The 20,469-nt window shown below is 37.4% G+C and overlaps 1 protein-coding gene across 1 annotated transcript; it reads right to left on the bottom strand.

Moving 5' to 3' along the window:
- Positions 1 to 392: 392 nt before the first annotated feature.
- Positions 393 to 20,434, bottom strand: NSUN2 (NOP2/Sun RNA methyltransferase 2). The gene is made up of 19 exons (XM_058833256.1): positions 20,225 to 20,434; positions 19,986 to 20,143; positions 19,691 to 19,795; positions 19,474 to 19,579; positions 18,795 to 18,866; positions 16,148 to 16,232; positions 15,157 to 15,349; positions 14,697 to 14,771; positions 13,466 to 13,596; positions 10,367 to 10,440; positions 7,344 to 7,474; positions 6,673 to 6,769; positions 5,394 to 5,569; positions 4,770 to 4,862; positions 4,239 to 4,374; positions 2,917 to 2,997; positions 2,551 to 2,689; positions 1,563 to 1,602; positions 393 to 944 (listed from the first exon to the last, which is right to left on the bottom strand). The coding sequence occupies exons 1-19, from the start codon at positions 20,300 to 20,302 to the stop codon at positions 542 to 544; spliced, it is 2,373 nt and encodes a 790-aa protein (XP_058689239.1). The 5' UTR covers positions 20,303 to 20,434; the 3' UTR covers positions 393 to 541.
- Positions 20,435 to 20,469: the final 35 nt, after the last annotated feature.

Raw genomic sequence — 20,469 nt, 5'->3', positions numbered from 1 at the left:
GATGCTGGACATGGTTTTCTTTTGAATAAACATTCACCAGGTTGTCACTCAGATATCCTGTATGTGTACTTGTATATATACTCACACTGATCCTCTTACCCTTTAAAGAACATGCAGTTATCAATAGTAACTAAATTGGGTGGTAGGTGGGGTAAACAATCATAGGAGAAAAAATGTTTTTGGAATCTATGTGCTTTGAATGGAACCCCAGGTTTTTCTTCTGAAGGAATTTTTGACCAGTTAGACACATGCAGGGCATTTGCGCATACCATTGTGCCATTAAAAATATGAGCTTTAGATTCTACTGGTGCCTGGTATGTTGCCAGCAACAGACACACAAACAAATAAAAAGTTTAAAATGGTGAAAAAAAGACACACTTAAAGGGAAATACCTTTATAGCTTTCATTTAAAATATAAAATAGGTGAAACTTTAAAAGAGGAACATCCCATTCCAACCAAATTTTAAAATACAGTTTCATGCTAAAAGCAAAAGTCTGGATGTGAGCCCCATTGAAGCTGCCTAGTGATAGAGAAATAAACCTACTCTTTCACATTACTTGCATCCATGTCTTTGCCTTCCTGGCTTACATGAGTGTTGGCATTTTTACTAGATTGATCTAAATTCTCAATTTTATTTTCTATTTCCATAGCACTACTTTCCACAGGACTTTGAGAAGACTTTTCACCTATTTCTGCTTCCATTTTTGTGACTAAATTATGTTCTTTATCTTCCACATCCGTTCCTTCCTCAGTTTGCTCCAGTCTCTGTTGAACTTCTTCCTCAATTTTGTTTTCCAATTCCTCTTTCCTCTTTGCTTTAAACACTTCAACTCCCATCATCCTCAGGTAATGAAGTCTCTCATTCTTGGGCACAAAGGCACGTAGTGAGGTCTTCCCTTGCCAACCACACAGCACTACTGGACACTGAAGATCATGAGGTTTTCTATAAACAAGCAGTTAAGTTCAGTCAATTATGTGAAAGTTCATCCTAAAAACTTCATTTTATAGACATACACCAATTCAGTTCTAACCCTGAATGCATTTTGTAACTATTCACAGAAGATTGAAAGTACATTGTTCTTAACTTTAATTCCTACACAGGCACTTGCTTGTCTACAAGCAAGCAAGCAACCCAAAAACTCAATGTTATTAAGTTCCTGCAACAAGCAAAATAATTTTCTGGCTCTGGTTTCAAATACAAGGAACAGTAAAATAAAAGACTACATTTAGAAAATTCTCAAGAGTTTTGTCCACAAAAACGAAGAATAGAAAGTAACTTTTTCCATTCCAAATGCCGGACTTTATGGGGAAACAAACAAATAAATCACATGTAGTGATCTGCTGATCTCTGGCACAACTACCAGCTCTCTTTTATGAAGCTAAATTCTACACTTGTTTTAAGAATTCACAGACAAGACAGCATCTTTCCCTGTCTTACTCTCTGTATCCTATATGGCTTTTCCCTGCATCTCTATGCCTCTACTTTTGATTTTGCTGAGTGAAAATAAATTCTTGTCCAGGTCTTAGAAGTGCATAAATGGAAAGCAACACATCTACTTACTCAGGGGCTGGGTTGTACTTCAGAACTATACTTCCCATCGCTACAGGAAAGGGGGAACAAAAACAAAACAGATGTGTTACTTGGTACAATGACACAATGATTGTAATCTGAAAACGTTCAAGAAAACAAGTTTTTAGACAAACACAGAGCATGACATGGTAAGCAGTTATCTACATCAGTATACTGAACTATAGACAATACCAGATTTTATTCCCTTTTTTTTCAAACCAAAGTATTTATAAAGTTACAGAAGCAATTGCCAATATTGCCTCCTCCAAAATCCCAAACAAATTAAAATAGAAAATCCACACAGTGGATTAACTTACTCAGTGAATCCAGCAAGGAACTTTTACTTAACTAAAATGAATGCAAGAGTATGCCAGACCAGACTTAAGAACACTTTTTTTACTTCCTATTTTTTCTGATCAAACACGGAAGTACAAGGATCAGCAATGAATTGTAAATAAAACAGTAACAAAAGGCTGAAAAAGAGTTTTCATATCTTGACGCATCCAGTGCAGAGGAAATTACAGTTTAATACAAGTAGACATCACTCCCCACATTTAAGGAAATCAAATCTGAGTAACTGATACATAAGGTCATGACAAGCAATTGCAGATGACAGTTTCAGCTGGAGCACTAGCAGGTAGAAAAACCAGTAGTGTATATAAAATCTTTGTTCATCAGATATTTTAAATGCTGCCTCACAGCACCACTTTGCAAGCATCATAAGTTTGGCAAGTCTTCTGTTCTCTAAAGCTCAAAAACCTCAGAGTCTGCAATCAGAAAGGACTACAATTTCTAGCAGCACACTGGCTTTCAGTAATGCTTACTTACCTAACAAGAATAATTAAGAAAAATGTAGTCAAAATTTTTAGCAAACACAGTTTATGTTACAGGATTTTCACAGCCTTCTGTGCAAAGTATAAAAATTTTTATACTTTTTTATATATAAAATTTTTTGTGACAACAAAATTAGCAGGCTTACCCATATCTTTGACTTTCTTTTGTGTTTCACTGCTAAATTTACTTAAGAATGGATTTTCCTGGGTTAGCAGAATTTTGACATCTTCTATGCAGACATCTATAACCCTTGCATGAATGAATGGGTACAGAGTATAAATTCCCTGTTTAATAAATAAAGACAATTATTTCAAAATTTAACCACTGATTTATAAAGGAAAAATGTTAAAAACAGTATGCGCTTTACCCAATACCAGAAAACAATTTTCACTTTTTAAACCATACTGAAAATGTACATCACCATTAATCTGACAAAGTTAATGCCAGCTCTCTTATAGGCTTTCGAGGAAACCAAAGCAGCTCCTTTGAAAACACAATGCTATGCAATTACCTCTTGTGCTAATCTGAATGCACATCCAAACTGTTCACCGTCACTGTTGCGAGACCAGACTTTTATCCCTGTGTTGATAACCTGCAAACAGCAAAGCCAATAAGCATGAGTAGGGAGAATAAATTCTTAATTACCAATATTGTTTGAAAAAACTTGTTTTTTCCTCAACTCTTTGATTAAAAGTTCATTTGCACTGGACACTGAATTATTGTGAAAATTCATTCAAGGGAAAAAGGAACTCCTGCTATAAAAATGTGGCACTCCCTCAACATAAAATGCCTTTTACTCCTTTCCATATTGAAAACTGAACAGTGTGAGGAAGAGGCAGTTTTAAAAAGAGGGCAACAAACTACTAATATCTAATTTTAATTTTAGTTTGAGCAAGAATTTTCTGTGTGATTCTGGGAAAGTCAATGAAGGACAGGATTTCAAAAATGTCCAAGTGATTACTATTTGGACACTTGATTTATCCTTTGTGATACTCAGTCTCACTACCTAATATAATGCACCAGTTTCTGAAAATTTCGTCAATTATGTAGCCATTTCCTGCATAAGAGATAAAAGAATAATTGTTTATCTATCTCAAAGCTCTGTTGCAAACATGTACTGAATATGCTCAAAAATTTTCAAGATTTGACTGGACGAGGCCCAGAATGTATCCGATCTAGCTCTGAAGTAATTTCTGTTTGGAACAGGAAGGAAGCTGGATTAGATGATCTCATTCCAACCTAAATAATACAATGACTTTTGAAACAAATATTTAGCATTCACAAGACATTTTCTACAGGGAATCATAAAAAAAAAAAAATCCCTCCAATTCACAAAAAGTACTTATTATTCCATTATCACTCAGCTTAATGCACATTCAAAATATTTAATTGTTAAAATTATTTTGAAACAATGTCCCTATGTAACACAGCCAGTAACTAATTCAGCTGAACTTATCTTTTTGGTTGGCTTTCAAAGCTCTTAATACCTCTATAATTAAGGGAGTAATAAATACAACATCGTCGATGTAAACTTGTGAAGTTACTTGAAGACTACTTAAAAATGCTGGCACAGACACAGCAGTTATATATTCCCTCTCTCTACTTTTAAGTTCTCTTTCATCCACCAAAAATGTACTGATTTTCATCTCAGAGACTTTTACTTATCTGAGTTGACTCTCAGAGTCAACTTTTCATCTCTAACACAGAAGGGACAGAAAGGAAAACATTAATCCAGACTTAAAAGAACAAAACCCTGCCAGAGGGCTAATCCTCCATATAAATCGTACACTTGGCAAGTTCAAGGAGATACACACTGATGCTTATGAACCATACCTTCATCTTCTCACTATTGTTCAGAAGCACATTCCTTAACTCCTTAGAAACCATGTACAGCTGCCTCTTTTTTCCTTCTTGAGTTCGAGTCAGCAAATTCATCTTGGGAAATGATGGGTCCAATGCATAAAACCTCCTGTGGCCATAATACTTGTTTTGATTAACTGAGCAATAATATCACATATTCAAAATGCATTGTTTAACCCATTTCCTCCAGCTATCTCTGCAACCACTGAGTACTTTGGCTTCAGTATAACAAAGATTATACTTTCTAAGCTGCATGACATCAGAAAAGACAAGCTATTATAGACACTGAGACACGCTGGAAAATTTCCAGTGCAAACTTTAGTTGGCTATTTTCATTTAAGTATTTAAGTGTCGAGGAGAGGGAGCCCTGGTGCAAAGTCAGCCAAAAGCTGTTATACACAAGTCCAGTGAGACTCATCTTTTCTAATGAACTGACCTTGAACTACTAACATCCCTGAACTAATAGGAATCTTACTCCCAAAACAGAAACACCTTTTTTCTTACTGGATAGGAAGGAACAATGGATCATCTTCAGGGAGAAACACAAAAGGGTCTTCTTTAAAACCAAACAACTTCATTTTTTTAGATGGTGGTGGTCTAAAACGGAAATAACATTGCATTATCAATTTCACTAAAAGTACTTGCTTTAAAATCAGTATATTCAGTTCATTTAGTCAACACTTGGTTTATTTTAACAATAGCATGCCAAACAGAATACTGGCATTTTCTTGTGCTTCACTAACACTACACACAATTTAACTTGTTAAAATAAGGAAGTGAAGCAGTGCTTTGAAACCAAGTTCACAAAAACAAGTAAACAGAGATTTGTGATGGAATGATTGTGAAGACAACACAGATCTTTCAACTTCTGAGAGTATTTTTTTCCCTTAACAGAGAAGAAAGTATTAAGAAAGTATTAACAGACTTAACAAATGCTATTAAGAAAAAGGGTTATTCTCCAAACTTGCTGAATGAAACAGAAAGAAGACAGAAGACATGAAACATGGAAATGCAAGACAACAGAATGAATTAATTAAGTTTTCTTGATCAACTTCTAAATTAAAGAACTACAGAATACTCAGCAATTGTGGAGCTGTCACAGGACAAATACTTAGATGTGGTCCTTACCCGCACACTCCTTCCTTTTTACTCTCCTCAGTGTCCAAGTTCTGCAATTCTTGCATTTTCTCAGACTCTTCATTTTCAGAAAGTGTTGGTTCTTCAACAATACAGTCAGAACCATTATCTGAATTAGCTGCTGTCACTTCAGTATCTCTTGCTCTTTGTGGTAATTTCTGATGAACCTATTTCAAATTACAGTATTTTCCAAAAAGCAAAAGTAGTATCCGACTTGTAACAGATGGCACATGTTTTCTCTTTGTATGTGTATTCTTGTCAATTTGTATGCAAGTGCTTAAACAGATCCATTCAGAGAGTTAATCTGATTACTAGATCAAGATACCACTAGAAATTGCATTTACCTCTAGTACTGATCTGGACAGTTTCATACCAGCTGTCCAAGAAAGCTTTTTTTGTACCATCTACAAAATCACGTTCAAGCACTCAGAGAAGACTATTTTAAAACAGATCTGCTGTTTTCCTCCTCATACTCAAAGTGACACATGCATCCTGTTGCTGCACACTTTCTGTAAGTGTTACGACATTTAACTTAGAACAGCATAAACTATTTGGAGGGTGCTTGCTTCTGAATAAATGCTTCTTCCCTATTGCCACATACATTTTACTCATGAATTGTTCTAATGAAACAAATCAAATAAACACCTAAAGGGTTTAAGAACAAAAAGTTCTTCTCAGAGACAAGACAATCTAAGAGATCACATAAATCACAACTTAAAATCCTCTTGACAGGATTTTGCAGACAATTGACAACAAATGGATTAAAAGTCAGATGGTTGAAGCTGCTGCTCCAAACAGTTTTACATCCATTCCCCATACTTCTGATCTGATAATCTGCTAGTGAATCACTCCTGAGAAGCCAGCCACAGAGCAAGATAAACTGACATCAGAATTAGCTTAAAACACAGCAGAAAAAAGCCTTTTAGCAGAAGATTACACATAGGTGAAGGAAGTGACAGCTTTAGCTATCCAATATAATCTTGCTTCTGTAATTCTTTCAAAACCTTAGTTTTAGGGTAAAGATTCATCTTGTTATTTTACTACCATTTCAAAATCCCCCTTTTTTTTGTATTTTAAAAGTTGTCATGTATTTTTTCTGAAGTTGTTAATGGATTTAGGAATTTATTTTTAATTGACACACTGAACTATAACTGAAGGGCAGATACAGAACAATTATAGTATGTGTTCTACTATGTGTAAACTTTAAAAAAAATATAAATCCTGAAACACTATTAGTAACTAACATTTTAGATAATTTAAAAGAAGTTACTTTAGGCAGACGTTTATTCCATGGCATTGGAGACTTTTTTATTAAGACAGCCACAAAGAAGCCACCTGTGTTCTGGTGATGTGGCAATATCCTAAGACTAGAGAGAAAAGAAAAAACAATGTTGCAGCACATTCATAGCTTCATTCAAAATAATAGAATACCAGAATGCCCACATTTATATTTACTTTCAGGATAAGGAAAGTATTCCTATTAGGATTGTGCAGATTTAATTTATTAAACTAGAAACAGGATCTAAATAGAGCATTCTAGGAAAATTACAAGCATCAACACAACACATTCATTCACAGTTCATATCTGAGTTTTAATGACTCATTTCTAAACATTATTTTTAGAATAGCTACAGAAAGCCTTTAAAAGCAAGTAAGTCACACTGTTAATATGTTAAAGTTTTACATACTGTTTCAGTAATTTTGACTGTTTATCTTTATTGCAAAGCATCTGACCTTTTCATGTGAGTACTTACTCTTCTTATGCAACTTTCAGTTACTTCTCCTGATTCACTGGAGTTTAAATATTGTGCACTGCCATTACATATGAAGTAATCAACACATACTTAAACCTACACATTTGTAATGTGACCTAATTATAATTTTCCCACAACCATACGTGTTACATCAAATCCTCACAAGATCTACTCTGGGAAAACTTACCAGCGCTCCAGATTCATCGCCTTTAGCTTCTCTTCATCTTTCACTGGAAACATACTAGGACGTATTTGTGTTTGTCTATTTGAAGGCACATCTTTCCACTCCTCAAACCACTGTCCATCTTTCAGCATCACCTTCAAAGGGATAAATATAAATTCAGTGAAGAACATAGGGCACCATTTTACAAGTTTTAATTAAAATATTTGCAAAGCAAGGTTCAGACACCAAATAGAGAAGTTATTTTCTGATATAGAAAATTAAGTTCTTTAATTGCACTGTTTTATTGTTTAATTGTGATGTTTCTTTGTGCATTGTATGTGTGTACTTCAGAGTAGGAGATTCTTGCCAGCTACAGCTTTTTGCTCCACTTCATATGCTTCAAAAAAAACCCAAAACATCCAGTCAAAATGCCGATATGTAAAATCAGTGAGCCACCATATTTAAGATACACTACTTTTTTTCCATGAGACTGGCTGTGAAACATCGTGTTGTAGGCAGCTTCCAAGAAGTATACAAAGGAAACAAGCTACTGCAGTCTAGTAAAGATCAGAGCTGAAGAATCCAAATTTCATTACATAAGAAACATGCAAGAGTACAATACAACAGCTTGGTAGGCAGAAACCTGCATGGCAAAGGCATATACAAGTTACTGACTTGCTTACATGCTTTTGTGGAGAGTTGCTGAAGAACCATGTCCCCATTAATTTTCTAGCATCTATACCTTTACTCAGAAAGTATCAGCAGATCCACTCTAAGACACTGTGCAGACATAACATCACCTCAATCTGGCTAAGGGTCAAAGCTTTTGATGAATTCTTAAGATACAAGTAGAAGATTAGAGCCACAACTCTTATAGGAAGGCATTCTGAATGCTCTTCAAGCAAGGATACCAAAGTGAAAAACTAAGCCAGGGAACATTTGACTTCAGAGCTCTAGATGACTGTTTTTGTACTGGATGCTAAAGCTGTCCGAAGGGTCCAAAATGGGGATGTGGAGGCCAAATGCATAAAATTAATCACTGAAATTAAGGCCCATTTTTGTTATTAAGGCAACAAAGTAAAGCAGTTGCACTTATGGCAAATTCAGGACTGGCAAGTATTATGAAATGGTTTCATGCATCTCACTGTGATTTCCTTGAAAGTTTAATCAAGTGCTCTAGTGGAAATTGAAATGTAACATTTATCTAGACTACAATTTCACTAATAACTTTGGAATGCAGATTTCAGCATCATGAAGTCTGGCACTTTTCAACCACTGGTCAGATCACACCTTGTGCATTTCCACGTTTCCTGAAATAGAAATAACTGTACGGAATTAGTATTTCAAGTCAAAATATGCTACATTTCGTACTGCTAGATGGAGACAACACAGACTGTACTTCTGAACTGCTCTTCTTTGGAAGTCACAACTCAAGCTTGAGAAAAACCAACTACAGGAGTGATAAATAACCGAAGTCTAAAAAAATCTAGAACTGGTTTTACCAGTTTTACCAGAAAAACTGTCTAGCAGTCCTGTGCTGTTCAGTTTTGGTTTACCAGCCTAACTGGTAAGTTGGTGACTGGTAGAATGACAAAGCCCCAAAGAACATGCTGAATTCTTCTATACTGCACATTTTACAGACCACGTGTTAGAGCAGAAGGAAGAGTAAAAGTGTTGCAGGAACAAATGACCTAATCTGGAGTTAAAAAGGTGTCTTCCTGCAAGCCCAAAATAATTTGCTGGAGTGCATTTATCATCTGGCTTAAGAAGGGAATACTGAATGCTATTTCCAAGGACCTAAGTGTCCCTTGAACAAAAACTTATTTCTGGTTTTGCTGTTTGCAGAGATTTACAGTCAACTGTAAATTACTGATGTTCAGTAATATTCAATGTAATCAGTCACAGACCTCCCAGAAAACAAATACTGCACCAAGGAACAAAGGACTAGCATCAAAGTAAGCAGATAAATCTGCAGTGACATGCTAGCCAGCGAGGCATGAAAATATACAGTAGCAGGAAATCAGGTCTGAAAAAGTCTGGCAAACTTTCAACACATCAGACTAGTTTTCAATACCTTTTAGGGAGATTTATATTTCAACAGCAAACAGAGAAATAGATGCTACAGGGAATAGAATATATCCTTAGTGAAATAAGGTAGAATTGCGATCACAGAGCCACATTTATGCATTTTACATTTATTCTTCGGGTACAAGCATACAGTATAAACTTTAGGAACTGTAAGAAGAAAGAAATCAGCTAGTTTCTAAGCTGGATTTCCAGTGGCAGAACATAGACAAATCTTTATTCCCTGCATCTTGTTCATTAGACTGTACACAGGCATAAACCTGTCTGCCATTGCAAGAGACTAGTGAGATGGTAAGACAGAAAAACCAATGGCATTGCAAAGGCACACATTCATAACTAAAATTTAATCAGTTTCTTTCCTCACTACCAGGATGGCCTTCTACTTTTCTTGACTATACTCTTGACAAGAAGCTGAAGCAATTTTGGGTTTTTTTCTGCCCCTTCATATTAGTTTGTTTCTAAAACTGAAATCATTTAAGGTCTGGAACAAAATACAGGTTTCTATTAATATTCTAGGATTAGTCACATCACTGGAAGCATTATAGCTTATTTGTAGAAACAGTTTCACAGCTTTTACTTCTAAATGAAGTAAAACGAACTAGAAGTACTGGAATCTAAAATGAACTATGGAATCTAACATTCACAGACCTTGAAGACAAATTTGGATGGCTAACATTAAAAGTGGCTGAAATTATGTTGTCATCTACAGGCACAACAGAATAGGGAATTGTAGCAAGATAGTATATGAGACAAAGGAAAGAAACCTAGAGGTAAGGGGAGAGCAGATGAGGAGAAAAAACTTACTCTAGCAAAGACTTTCAGCTTAGCTCTCTCCCCTAAGCATCAAATCACTGCCATTAATGCAGCAAAACCTAATGTTATGTTACAATTTAGAATTTCCTTAATTTAACACTCTTTAACACCACAGACCAAGAACTTCACAAAAATATCAGTTTAAGTACCTTCCATTTTGTAATTCCTGGCATCCTCTTCAAACCTGGTAACTCAGAAGAGACATCAGCAAGTTCTAAGGCACCTGAAATCCCAAGAATATAAACGTTTTGAAAACAGATTTTAAGAGTTATGTTGCCAATTAACTTTTACAAAAATAGTATTTCTAAAAGTTTTAAACCATTTTAGGAATAGTACTTTTTACAACTTTCAAGACATAAAATGCTATACAACTTCTACCACTTACATTAACAAAGAAGGTGAGAAGAACTGCTAATAATAACTATGTAAAATGCAACCTAAAAATTACCCAAAACAAATGGTTATATATTTTTGTAGCAGCTGCAGAGTAATACTCCACAACTTGTATCATTAAACATCAGTGTTCTAAGCAATAGAATCACTGAAGTTTTTATTCTCATTTACTCAGTATTTGGATTTACTACACTGTTTAAGTATTTTCAGGGAATAACTTTTGGTGTAACAAAGCTTTCTGGAATGCCTATGATATTCTAATTTCAAGGATTTGCAATCTCAATATATTCCAGTGAGTGAGGAAAGAAAATTTGTTATTTTTAAAATGCAAAGGAAAATTCCAAACTGTTTAACGGTAACATAACAAAAGACTATATGCCTAAAATATGTCAAATTATTGCAAGAATTATTAATAGGGTATTGTTTAATCTATTGAATAAAAGCTTCAAGCTGCTCAAAGTCCAGAAGGAATGATAAAAGTTTACTGTTTAAATAGGGGATCTCCCTAGGCAAGAATAACTTTTAACAGTGCTTTTCTGTGATTCTGAATACTTTAGTTATTTAACAGTCAGGTAGGCTCTTCCTCATGTTGTACACAATTTATCAACCTGTTTTACATGACTATAACCATTGACTCTTACAGTGACAGCTTAAGCAAGTCTTTTAAATAAATGAAAAGGAGATACATGAATTCATAGAAAATTAAAAAATTACATCTCAAATGTGATTATACTTGGTGTTTTGCGTATATCCTTTCAATACTCCTGCCTCCCTACAGCATGACCTCAGCTGATATCTCAAGACTACATCAGACTGATCAGGCACTAAAGAGTCTGTCTGAAGTGCTACAATTTCCAGTAGTTGCTACATGGTACAAAAATGGCATTCTCCCTGCTCCTCCATCCCTAAGGGTAAAGCAATCTCTCATCGGCTTCACAAGCAGCAAGGTAACACTGTGCTTGAAACTACCAACAAACCTTCTGGACTGACCTGAACTAATTCTTGAGGTACAATGCCCCTTGCAGACCACTGCACTACTTCTTTACTACTACCTTCTTAAACTACACCTTTGTTCAAGTTCCAAGAATAACATTCGCTTGCTGGGACACATCACAGCCTCCAAGTATGCCTCAAAACACCTCCACTGGGTAGAGATTAGATTTGGATGTCATAGCTAGTCTTTCCTTCAAAGTATTGAATCTCCCCCAGGTGCTGCAATTGCTGGCCTCAACATCCTACTGCTTTTGTGCTCCTATTCCACGTAGTTCTTAATGCTTTCCGATCTTGTCACTGTTAAAATTAATGCTGGCTTACTATGGCCTTCAATAAGCCGAGCATACTGTAATTTATTGGAAATGTGTCTGATTACCAGAGAAACTACTTCTAAATAAAAACGTCCTTTCACAGAATCACAGAATAAGCTGAGTTGGAAGGGACCCACCACGATCATCAGGTCCAATTCTGGCCCAGAGCAGAACACCCCAAGAGTCACACCATGTGCTGGAGAGCATTGCCCAAATGCTTCTTGAACTCTGTCAGGCTTGGTGCTGTGACCACTTCCCTTGGGAGTCTGATCCAGTGCTCAACCATCCTTTGGGTGAAAAAACTTTTCCTAATATCCAACCTAAACCTCCCCTGACACAACTTCAGGCTATTCCCATGGGTCTTGTCATTGGTCACCTGTCCTTCCTCTTCCCATCACAAGAAAGTTTCAGACTGCATTGAGGTCTCCCTTCAGTCTCCTCCAGGCTGAGCAGAACAAGTTACCTCAGCCACCTGTCATCAGGCTTTCCTGCAGACCCTTTATAATCTTTGTTGCCCTCCTCTGCATGCCCTGTAATAGTTTAATGGCTTTCTTATATTGCAGTGATCAAACATCACACAGGACACAAGATGAGGCTGCCCCAGTGCACAGGAGAATAGGAGTAGAAATTACATAGTCAATTCCTAATCAACATACAAGCACTTTAGCTAAAGTGCTGTTTCTAAGACATTGAAATTTCATGCACAATTTGGGGCCAGAATAGCTAAAAGTAAACATTACACAAAACAGGCTACCAACTTCCAGAGTTAAGTGCTGCTCCACGAGTAACAGAGCTGCTTCTGCTCTGGAAAAGGCTCAACTTTAAAAAGGCTGAAAAACTTTTCATGACAAATCCAATTAGATGTTTCCAAAATTCAGGTTACTGATTCAGAAAAAACGGTATACACCAGCTACTAAATGGGCTACTGAACCTTACTATCACGAAGTGATGCAGTGCAGCCTCCCAGCTCATCTCAATTTTTTCCACCTCATGTAACCTCAGCCTTTACATGCAAGTCAAAAATGCAAAAAAAACTGTAAGTTTAAACACATTAAAATTCCAAGCACATCAAAATGTGGGGCAAAAGATGCTAAAGGTACCAGCAACTCCCACCTACTGATGTACACTTACTTTGCTCTTACTGCTTAACTACACTCTGGGCTTTTTACTCCTATAATGCACAGCATCAATGTTCCACACTGAGTTTTCCAAAGGAATTACAGATGTTAGACATGGATTCCAACCAGTGGAAGCAGTTAGTGGGAGCCAGATAACAGAGACTGAATTCCACTGATCTGTAAAAGTGTCTTCTGAATCATTAACAACTCATCAGGTTTTATAATTGCAGCTGAGTCACACCCATTTAAGAAGACTGCTCATAGCAACATTAATGAAATCCTACTGGTACCAAAAATTTTCCAGTTTTGCAAACTAGCAGCATATTACCCACACTAAGCTTACCACTAATACCATCATACACATATCCTTTTTTTGGCTGAGGGAAAAAAAAAAAAAATAGTTCCCCACTCTGTTCACGCTCACATTTCTCACCTTGACTCTTTTCCAGCAGAGAGGCAATCACAGCTTCATTTTCAATGGGATTCAAGGAACACGTGGAATACACCATTCTCCCACCTTCTGCCAGTTGTTCAGCACCACGGGTTGCAATTCTCAACTGCAATCTAAGAGAACACTCTTGGTCTAGCCAGCTATCATTAGGGAGCCCCAAAAAAAGCTTTACTACACACACAACTCTCCATGGACTAAGCCAGAACTTGGGGAGTTCTACAACTGTCAGCAGTACACAGATTATAGCCAGTGTTAAACTCAGTCAGCTTAGTGAAGTCTACACTGCAGACACATTCACAATGACACTTATCAAATTAAAGCAGCAATTAGGTCAAACATTAGCACAGCAAAACTCTGAACATAACATTCTCTATTTTGTTCCTTCTAGTGCTCCCTCAATTTTATTATGAAGTACTCAACACTAAAAAAATAACACCTGAAAACATGAGTCTTCTCAGAAATTCAGTTAAAATGAGGAGTAATCTGGCTATTACAAATGTTATGGACAAGATATCTTAACTAGCAGTGAAGAAAGGTACCTTCTGAGAAAGGTATCACTGAGCTGGACCATGAGTTTAGATCCTACCTGCATATCTCCCACTAAAATGAAACCTGCAATAATGAAAGAGCTGCCACGAAGTCATAGGTCAGCTGAGTCACAGCAACCAATGGCATCCCCAGCTTGTAAAAAATACACAGTAAAGTGTTGATTTTTTTTCATCTATTTCAATCACTACACTTTTACCACATGCCTGTACTAGGCTAAGTATTCATTCACCATCAGTTTATATAAATCCATCTCAGGTAACTGAAACCATTCGTGTATGATCTCTAGAATCCTAAAGACTTGAAAATATCACTATTAAATTTTACAACTTACTGTATTTTCCAACAGTATTTTAACTGCCTAAATGCTAGTCCCAACCATGTGACTTGTTCCATTTTATTAGCTAGCCTGTCTAAATCAATTAAATGAATATTTCCATGTCAGATATTTTTAGCAATACAAGCAATTTAGATTCACATGCTTCCCTCCTCACATCTGAAACCCTACACCTCCTCTCAATAGTACTAAGCTCTTGATTTGAGAGAAAAATTACTCTTCTTAATCTCCGCTTTGTCATATATTATCACGTGAATGCAGGCAGACGTAAAGGGATAGAAAAAGGAGAGAAAAATGAAAGAAGCACAGATGTGCAATAAATATTTTTACCCATGGAGCTGCAAACTGTTTTGTGTTGTCCACTTCTTCCACACATCAATGTTTTTCCTCAGGGTTCCATCTCCACTGCAACAGAGGTCAAACAGATTTGTATTATTTGTGTGTAAAACTCATTCCATATCCAAGTCATTTATAGCATCACAAAAATACATGTCCCTCCTCCTTATAACTAGTTCTCCTACACTGTTCTGTTTTGTTTCCTCACTGTCTTTGCATTTCAGAGTCCTGAACATAAGGTCAAAATTTAAGCCCTTCAAGTGACCAAATTTAAGGACCACCTGGAATGGAAAAAATCACCATCATTCTGTATCCCCACACTTAAAAGGCATTCAGAATTTACTATAAATCCTAACTCACTAACCTACTCAAAAGGCACAAATCAGTAACATAAAAAAATTCAGCACCGCACTTAAAGTAGTAAAATCCATGTATTCGTTTACATGCAAGGTACCTGCAGGGGACATCACATAAAATCCTATCATAGAAAAGGATCTCTTTTCTTCCATCAACATCTATTTGTAGGTTAGGAATGCTGGAGGCATCATGATTGACCACCATGATGCATGGACTGTTTAATCTCTTAGCCTGGTGAACCAGCAAATAGCAGCGCTTGTTGTCGACATCATTGGCAATTACAAAACCATCTGGGAATGTAAAATAGTGGGAAAATGCTTTATTCAACAGATGAAAAATTTTACGTAGTTTATTACCTTATCTTCAAAAGTTCTGTAAAGCTTTCACTAGAGATTTTTACTCAAAAGACTGCTCATGAATAGGGGAGCCCTTACTGAGCAAAAAATAACTTAAAGCATGTTGAAGGTTAACTGATATGTCATAGTCTCAAGAGTTTTAGCTCCCATCCTGTGGCAGTACAACACAGCCAAGGGCCCTTCAACTTTTCAAAGGAAAGCCTCTAAAACAGAAAAAAACCCCACTGTCACCAAAGACAATCTCTACATCAGCAAATTTTCAGTACAAGGCCAAAAGAATCCACACTCCCTACAACTGTTACAGTGTAAATGGACAGTATTTTCTGTGAGCATCTAACCAAAAAGAAAAATTCTGAAGCTTACAAAAATTATAAATATTTTTATTGCTTCAGGTCTAAAGCAGCTTAATCCAGTGCTTGCAGGATACCACAAAAGCACAGAGGCTCATGGGCCACCATCTACTAAGTAAACCTGATTTATATACATATATTAAGCTCTAATCACATGTACTGTAATCTGAACTGTAAAGATACATATAATTCATGTCTGTTTTTCAAGCAAAGGAAGCCCATGAAGTTTCAAATCAAAGATGGGTACCTTTAATCTCATAACAACCCCCTGGCGAATTCAATATGTAGTCAAATGCAGATACTCATCTGTGACATTAAAAACAATCTACTACAAGAAAAAGCAGAAATTCCAAGTCACAAGTTTTTAGTTTTCCAGACTTACTGGGAAAAGGAACATTCATGTCTGCATGCAACATTTCAATGAGTTGTGCAGTCTTAGATCCAGGAGCAGCACACATATCTAGAATCTACAAACACATGGAAGTTTAAAGAAGTCCTGCCTCGTACCTTTTCAGTACTTGAGAAATTTACTAGGTTCTTATTCAAATTAAGTATTTTTGAATATGGAGAATTATGATTGTTCTGAACACCCATTTGAAAAAAAAACAAAGTACAATCCTGTTCTTTGTATGCTTTACCTTTGAAGGTTGAAAATATAAAAATGACTTTAGTTTATAAGGAACAAAAACATCAGCTGAAATAAAATTGGAAAGAGGAACTAGAAAACAGATTTGGGGACATGATCCTGTTATCATTTCACAAACAATTCCAACTTAAGTTATCTTCAACTTTACATATATGCACATATATTAAAGACAAAGTTACATTCAAGAGCAAGTAGTACTTTTCTTTAAACTGTTAGTAAATTAATCAGAGACAGTAGTTTATATAGATTTTATAAAAATTAATTGTTCTCCCTCTCCACACATTTACATTTCAATGCATAAAATCAGGGCAGTACAGGTCTCCTGCTTCTTTATCTTGGAAGAAGCACTTGGGAAGTGTTTGAACTGCCCTGATGCAGCTGAACATAACAGAAGGAACATAAACACCTAAATTCTAGTGTATTTCTCCCTCCTAATTAATCACTAACTCACCTTGTGATGGAGTCATTGGTAGAGTCACTTTCAGGAGCAAAATAACTGACATCTCACACTGCTCTCTTAAGCAAGGAAGCTTAGTCTTTCCTCTTGCCTAGTTACAGATTTTCAGAAATATATGTCTATCTCCTGATACACTTTGGCTTTAGTAAAAATTAGCTGAGATTGTGCAACAGGATAAAGGATGGCAACAATCTGCTCAGATCCCCATGCAGGCCCCCAGCACAAACACGACTAAATCAGAAGAGAGCCCCCAGAGAAACACAAAGAGAGTTCCAGAGAATGTGTGGTAAGTGCTGTCATGCAGCAGCGCTAATGCATCATGAAACACACCCTGCAAGACAGTATCAGATCTGCTGTTTAAATTAAGAGATGTGATGCTACTGTTTTCTACTTTCATAGATAATGCAAAAGATAATGAAGAATAAACAAGGCCAAACACACTCTTAAAACTGACCAGCAAACTGATGGTGGGAGAAAACAGATTAAAAATTAACACAGCTAAGGGGAGGTTTGACAATCATTAATTTTATTCTTGTGGAAGATGGAATATGCATCTTAGACATGACATACAGAACATGCTGGTTAAACAAAAGTAACTTGCAATTCTGGTCCTGACAAGCAGCTAAGCTAAGGGACTAAGGACCACAACAGTCCTAAATGACAAATCAGGGCATCATTACATCATTAAACATTTGCTGGTTTGGCACAAGAGAGGATAAAGAACCTAGTCTTAGTCTGATTTATGAAATCTTACACACATTTCTGGAAAATACTGCAGTACTCACCCAAATTAAACATTCAATGTAAAGCCTATATACTGCTAGCTTAGCATATACAATGTATGTGCAAAAATATCCCTACAATTTGTATTTTACATTAAGATGAACGTGTTCAACACCTGTTCAATTCCAGACAAAAATCAAAATACACCTGTGACACATCAGGACTGAGGCTTTCAATTTACTATTCACTTAAAAGAAGTGAGAAGACCTTGCCTCACATAGAACAGCCACAGCTGTCATACACTGGGTTGGGGTGAAAGTAGTACAAAAAAAGGTGAAAAATTATGTATACTAAGTAATGTTAATATAAAAAAAATTGTGTACAAGCTAATCTTTAAAACATATGTTAGAATTTTGATAGATATAAAATTTTAAGATACAGCATGAAAATTTAATCAAGAAGAACACAACATGGCTGCTGGAGATAGCAAGGCAACTAGCCTATTAATTTAACAGACTAAGAGTAACCTGACAACCTCGGTCTGCAAACAAGCACAGAGTATGAAAACTCTGAAAACAAAGATCAGAAAATTTGCTACCAGATATCCTCATTCATATAATGTGCCATAAGAAAATACCAAGGGCATTCCTTACACACTTCAGTTAAAGTTAGCACCCTATACTGTTAAGCTACCACCAACAGCATGTTTCAGCTCTCCCAAAATATTTAATCTAACAGATTATTCATAGAGTAGAACTTTTCAGCTTCTTCAAAAGGCATAGAGGAGTGAAATCTACAAGGCAGGGAATATGATCAATTGCATCTTGAAAACTACATCTGTTCACAGTGTGATGGAGAGAGGAAGTTAAATACAGTTACCTTACTTTAAAAGCAAGTTGTAACAAGAAAACATAACTCAGATGCAGCTAAACACATTTATACATTGAAAATAAGACTATGCAACTGCCTAAAATTGAAGGTTTTTTTCAGGGTATTACACACAACTGAAAAGCAGATGTTCCTCTGACACTGTGTTTGTGATCTCAACATTACTTGAGTCTTGCTGTTGATGTGCAGAAAGCACAAAATGTACCAACATGAAACAGAACTATATATCAGCCTTGATACTGCTCTTGTGATTCGTAGTTCACTTAAGGTAAGTTCAGGGAACAAACTTTAGTACACATTATATTCTAGCCTTACCTTATGATGAGGGCTAACATTAAGCAGTAGAGGTGGGATCATACTAACAGCCTCCTGACGACTGATATTTCCCTTGAAAAGAAAAAAGAAATCAAATGTGTTTTTATTCCATGAAAGAATGCATTTCTTCTGCAACAAAGCTTTTAAATTGTTACATAGTAAAATAACAAAACAGTCAGAAATACACTACTATAAACTTAGGATTAAATTCTGTTAGCATTAAAAAAAAAACAAAACACAGTATTTCACCCAATTGTAATTTCCTAGTAATTGTTTATTTACTCCAATTGCATTAATTCTGTAGTTTCTGCTCAAGAGAGGAGAAAGTGGCTCTAATCAAGCGACAAACATCTATCATTAATGTTGTCTATCATAAGTATTGTCATGCACATGCATGCACTTTTTAACACCTTTTGTTTCTAAAAGCAACTGATTATTTTACAGGGACTCATTTTAACATCCCCAAGCAACAACAAAAATACAATTAAGTTTAGACAAATATTTGTAGCTGCAGTTATGCACCAGAATCACTGGATGCATCACTGCCAGCTGCAACACAAAATCCAGATTCTTCTGAGCTACTGAACTTCTGAGAGAAGCTTCATCTTTCATAATGTATTTCAGTAAAACACTGCTCAGGATATGCCAGAAAAAAAATCAAGATCTATCCAAAACTTACACATTCTGTCTCGCTAACCAGAAACTGATGAAACTTTTCCAGTTGTGGGGACTTGCGTAAGATTTTTCTACTCAAGTTAGTGTGCCAGGCTAACTCTTCAGGATACCTGATGGGAAAGAGATGAGAAAAGAACAGAGGCAGAAGAAAGAGACCGATGAGCTAAGCTGGTTTATGCAGGAACATGCAGAATGCCTTATCTTGTCTCCAGATCACTCACCAGCTCAGCGACTGCGGCATCTCGACTTTTTGGCCATCCACCTCCAGGTCCTGCAGCTCTCGGAAGTACTTTTCCTTCAAGCAGTGGAGAATCTCTCTGGCGTGGCTACATACGAGAAATACCCGGAGGGACACCGGATGGAGAATCACAGAATCATAGGATGGTTCGGGCTGGAAGGAGCCTTAAAGATCGGGTAATTCCACCCCTCTGCCGTGGGCGGGACACCTCCCCCTGTGCCAGGTGGCTCCGGCAGCCGCTGTCCGGAGTGCGGCCCCGCGGGACCCCCAGCCCGTACCTGCGGTAGCCGGTGATGCGCAGCGTGGCGGGGAGAGGCTCCCGCAGCGCCGCCATGAACGCGTCCCACTCTCCGGCGGGCACGATCCCCAGCTCCCTGTAGTACCGCTCGAACAGCTCGTTCTCCTTCACGATCTCGGGGTAGCCGCCAGCCCAGCCCTGAAGAAAAGCGCCGCCGCCGTCAGCCCGGCGGCCCCAGCGCTCCCCGCCCCGCTTTACCTGCCCCAGCCCGGCTCTCACCGCCTGGTCCCCGCCGCCGCCGCCGCCCCGCTCCTGCCGCTGCTGCTGCCGCCGGCGGTCCCGCGCCCTGCGGCCCATGGCAGCTAGAAGGCGGCCGAGCCGTGCCACCAGCCCCACCGTAAGAAAAATTGGCCGCTCCCGCCTCGCCTCCGCTCTCAACCGGACGGAGATACCGCGCGGCTGCCGCGTGCACCCGACGCGCACGCGCGGGCCCGCCTTCCCCCGGCGCTGCTTCCCGGCGGAAC

Source organism: Poecile atricapillus, chromosome 2, assembly GCF_030490865.1.
Source record: "Poecile atricapillus isolate bPoeAtr1 chromosome 2, bPoeAtr1.hap1, whole genome shotgun sequence".
NCBI lineage: Eukaryota > Metazoa > Chordata > Aves > Passeriformes > Paridae > Poecile > Poecile atricapillus.
Note: the sequence above shows the minus strand (reverse complement) of the source record. Positions and strands in the feature narration are given on the sequence as shown.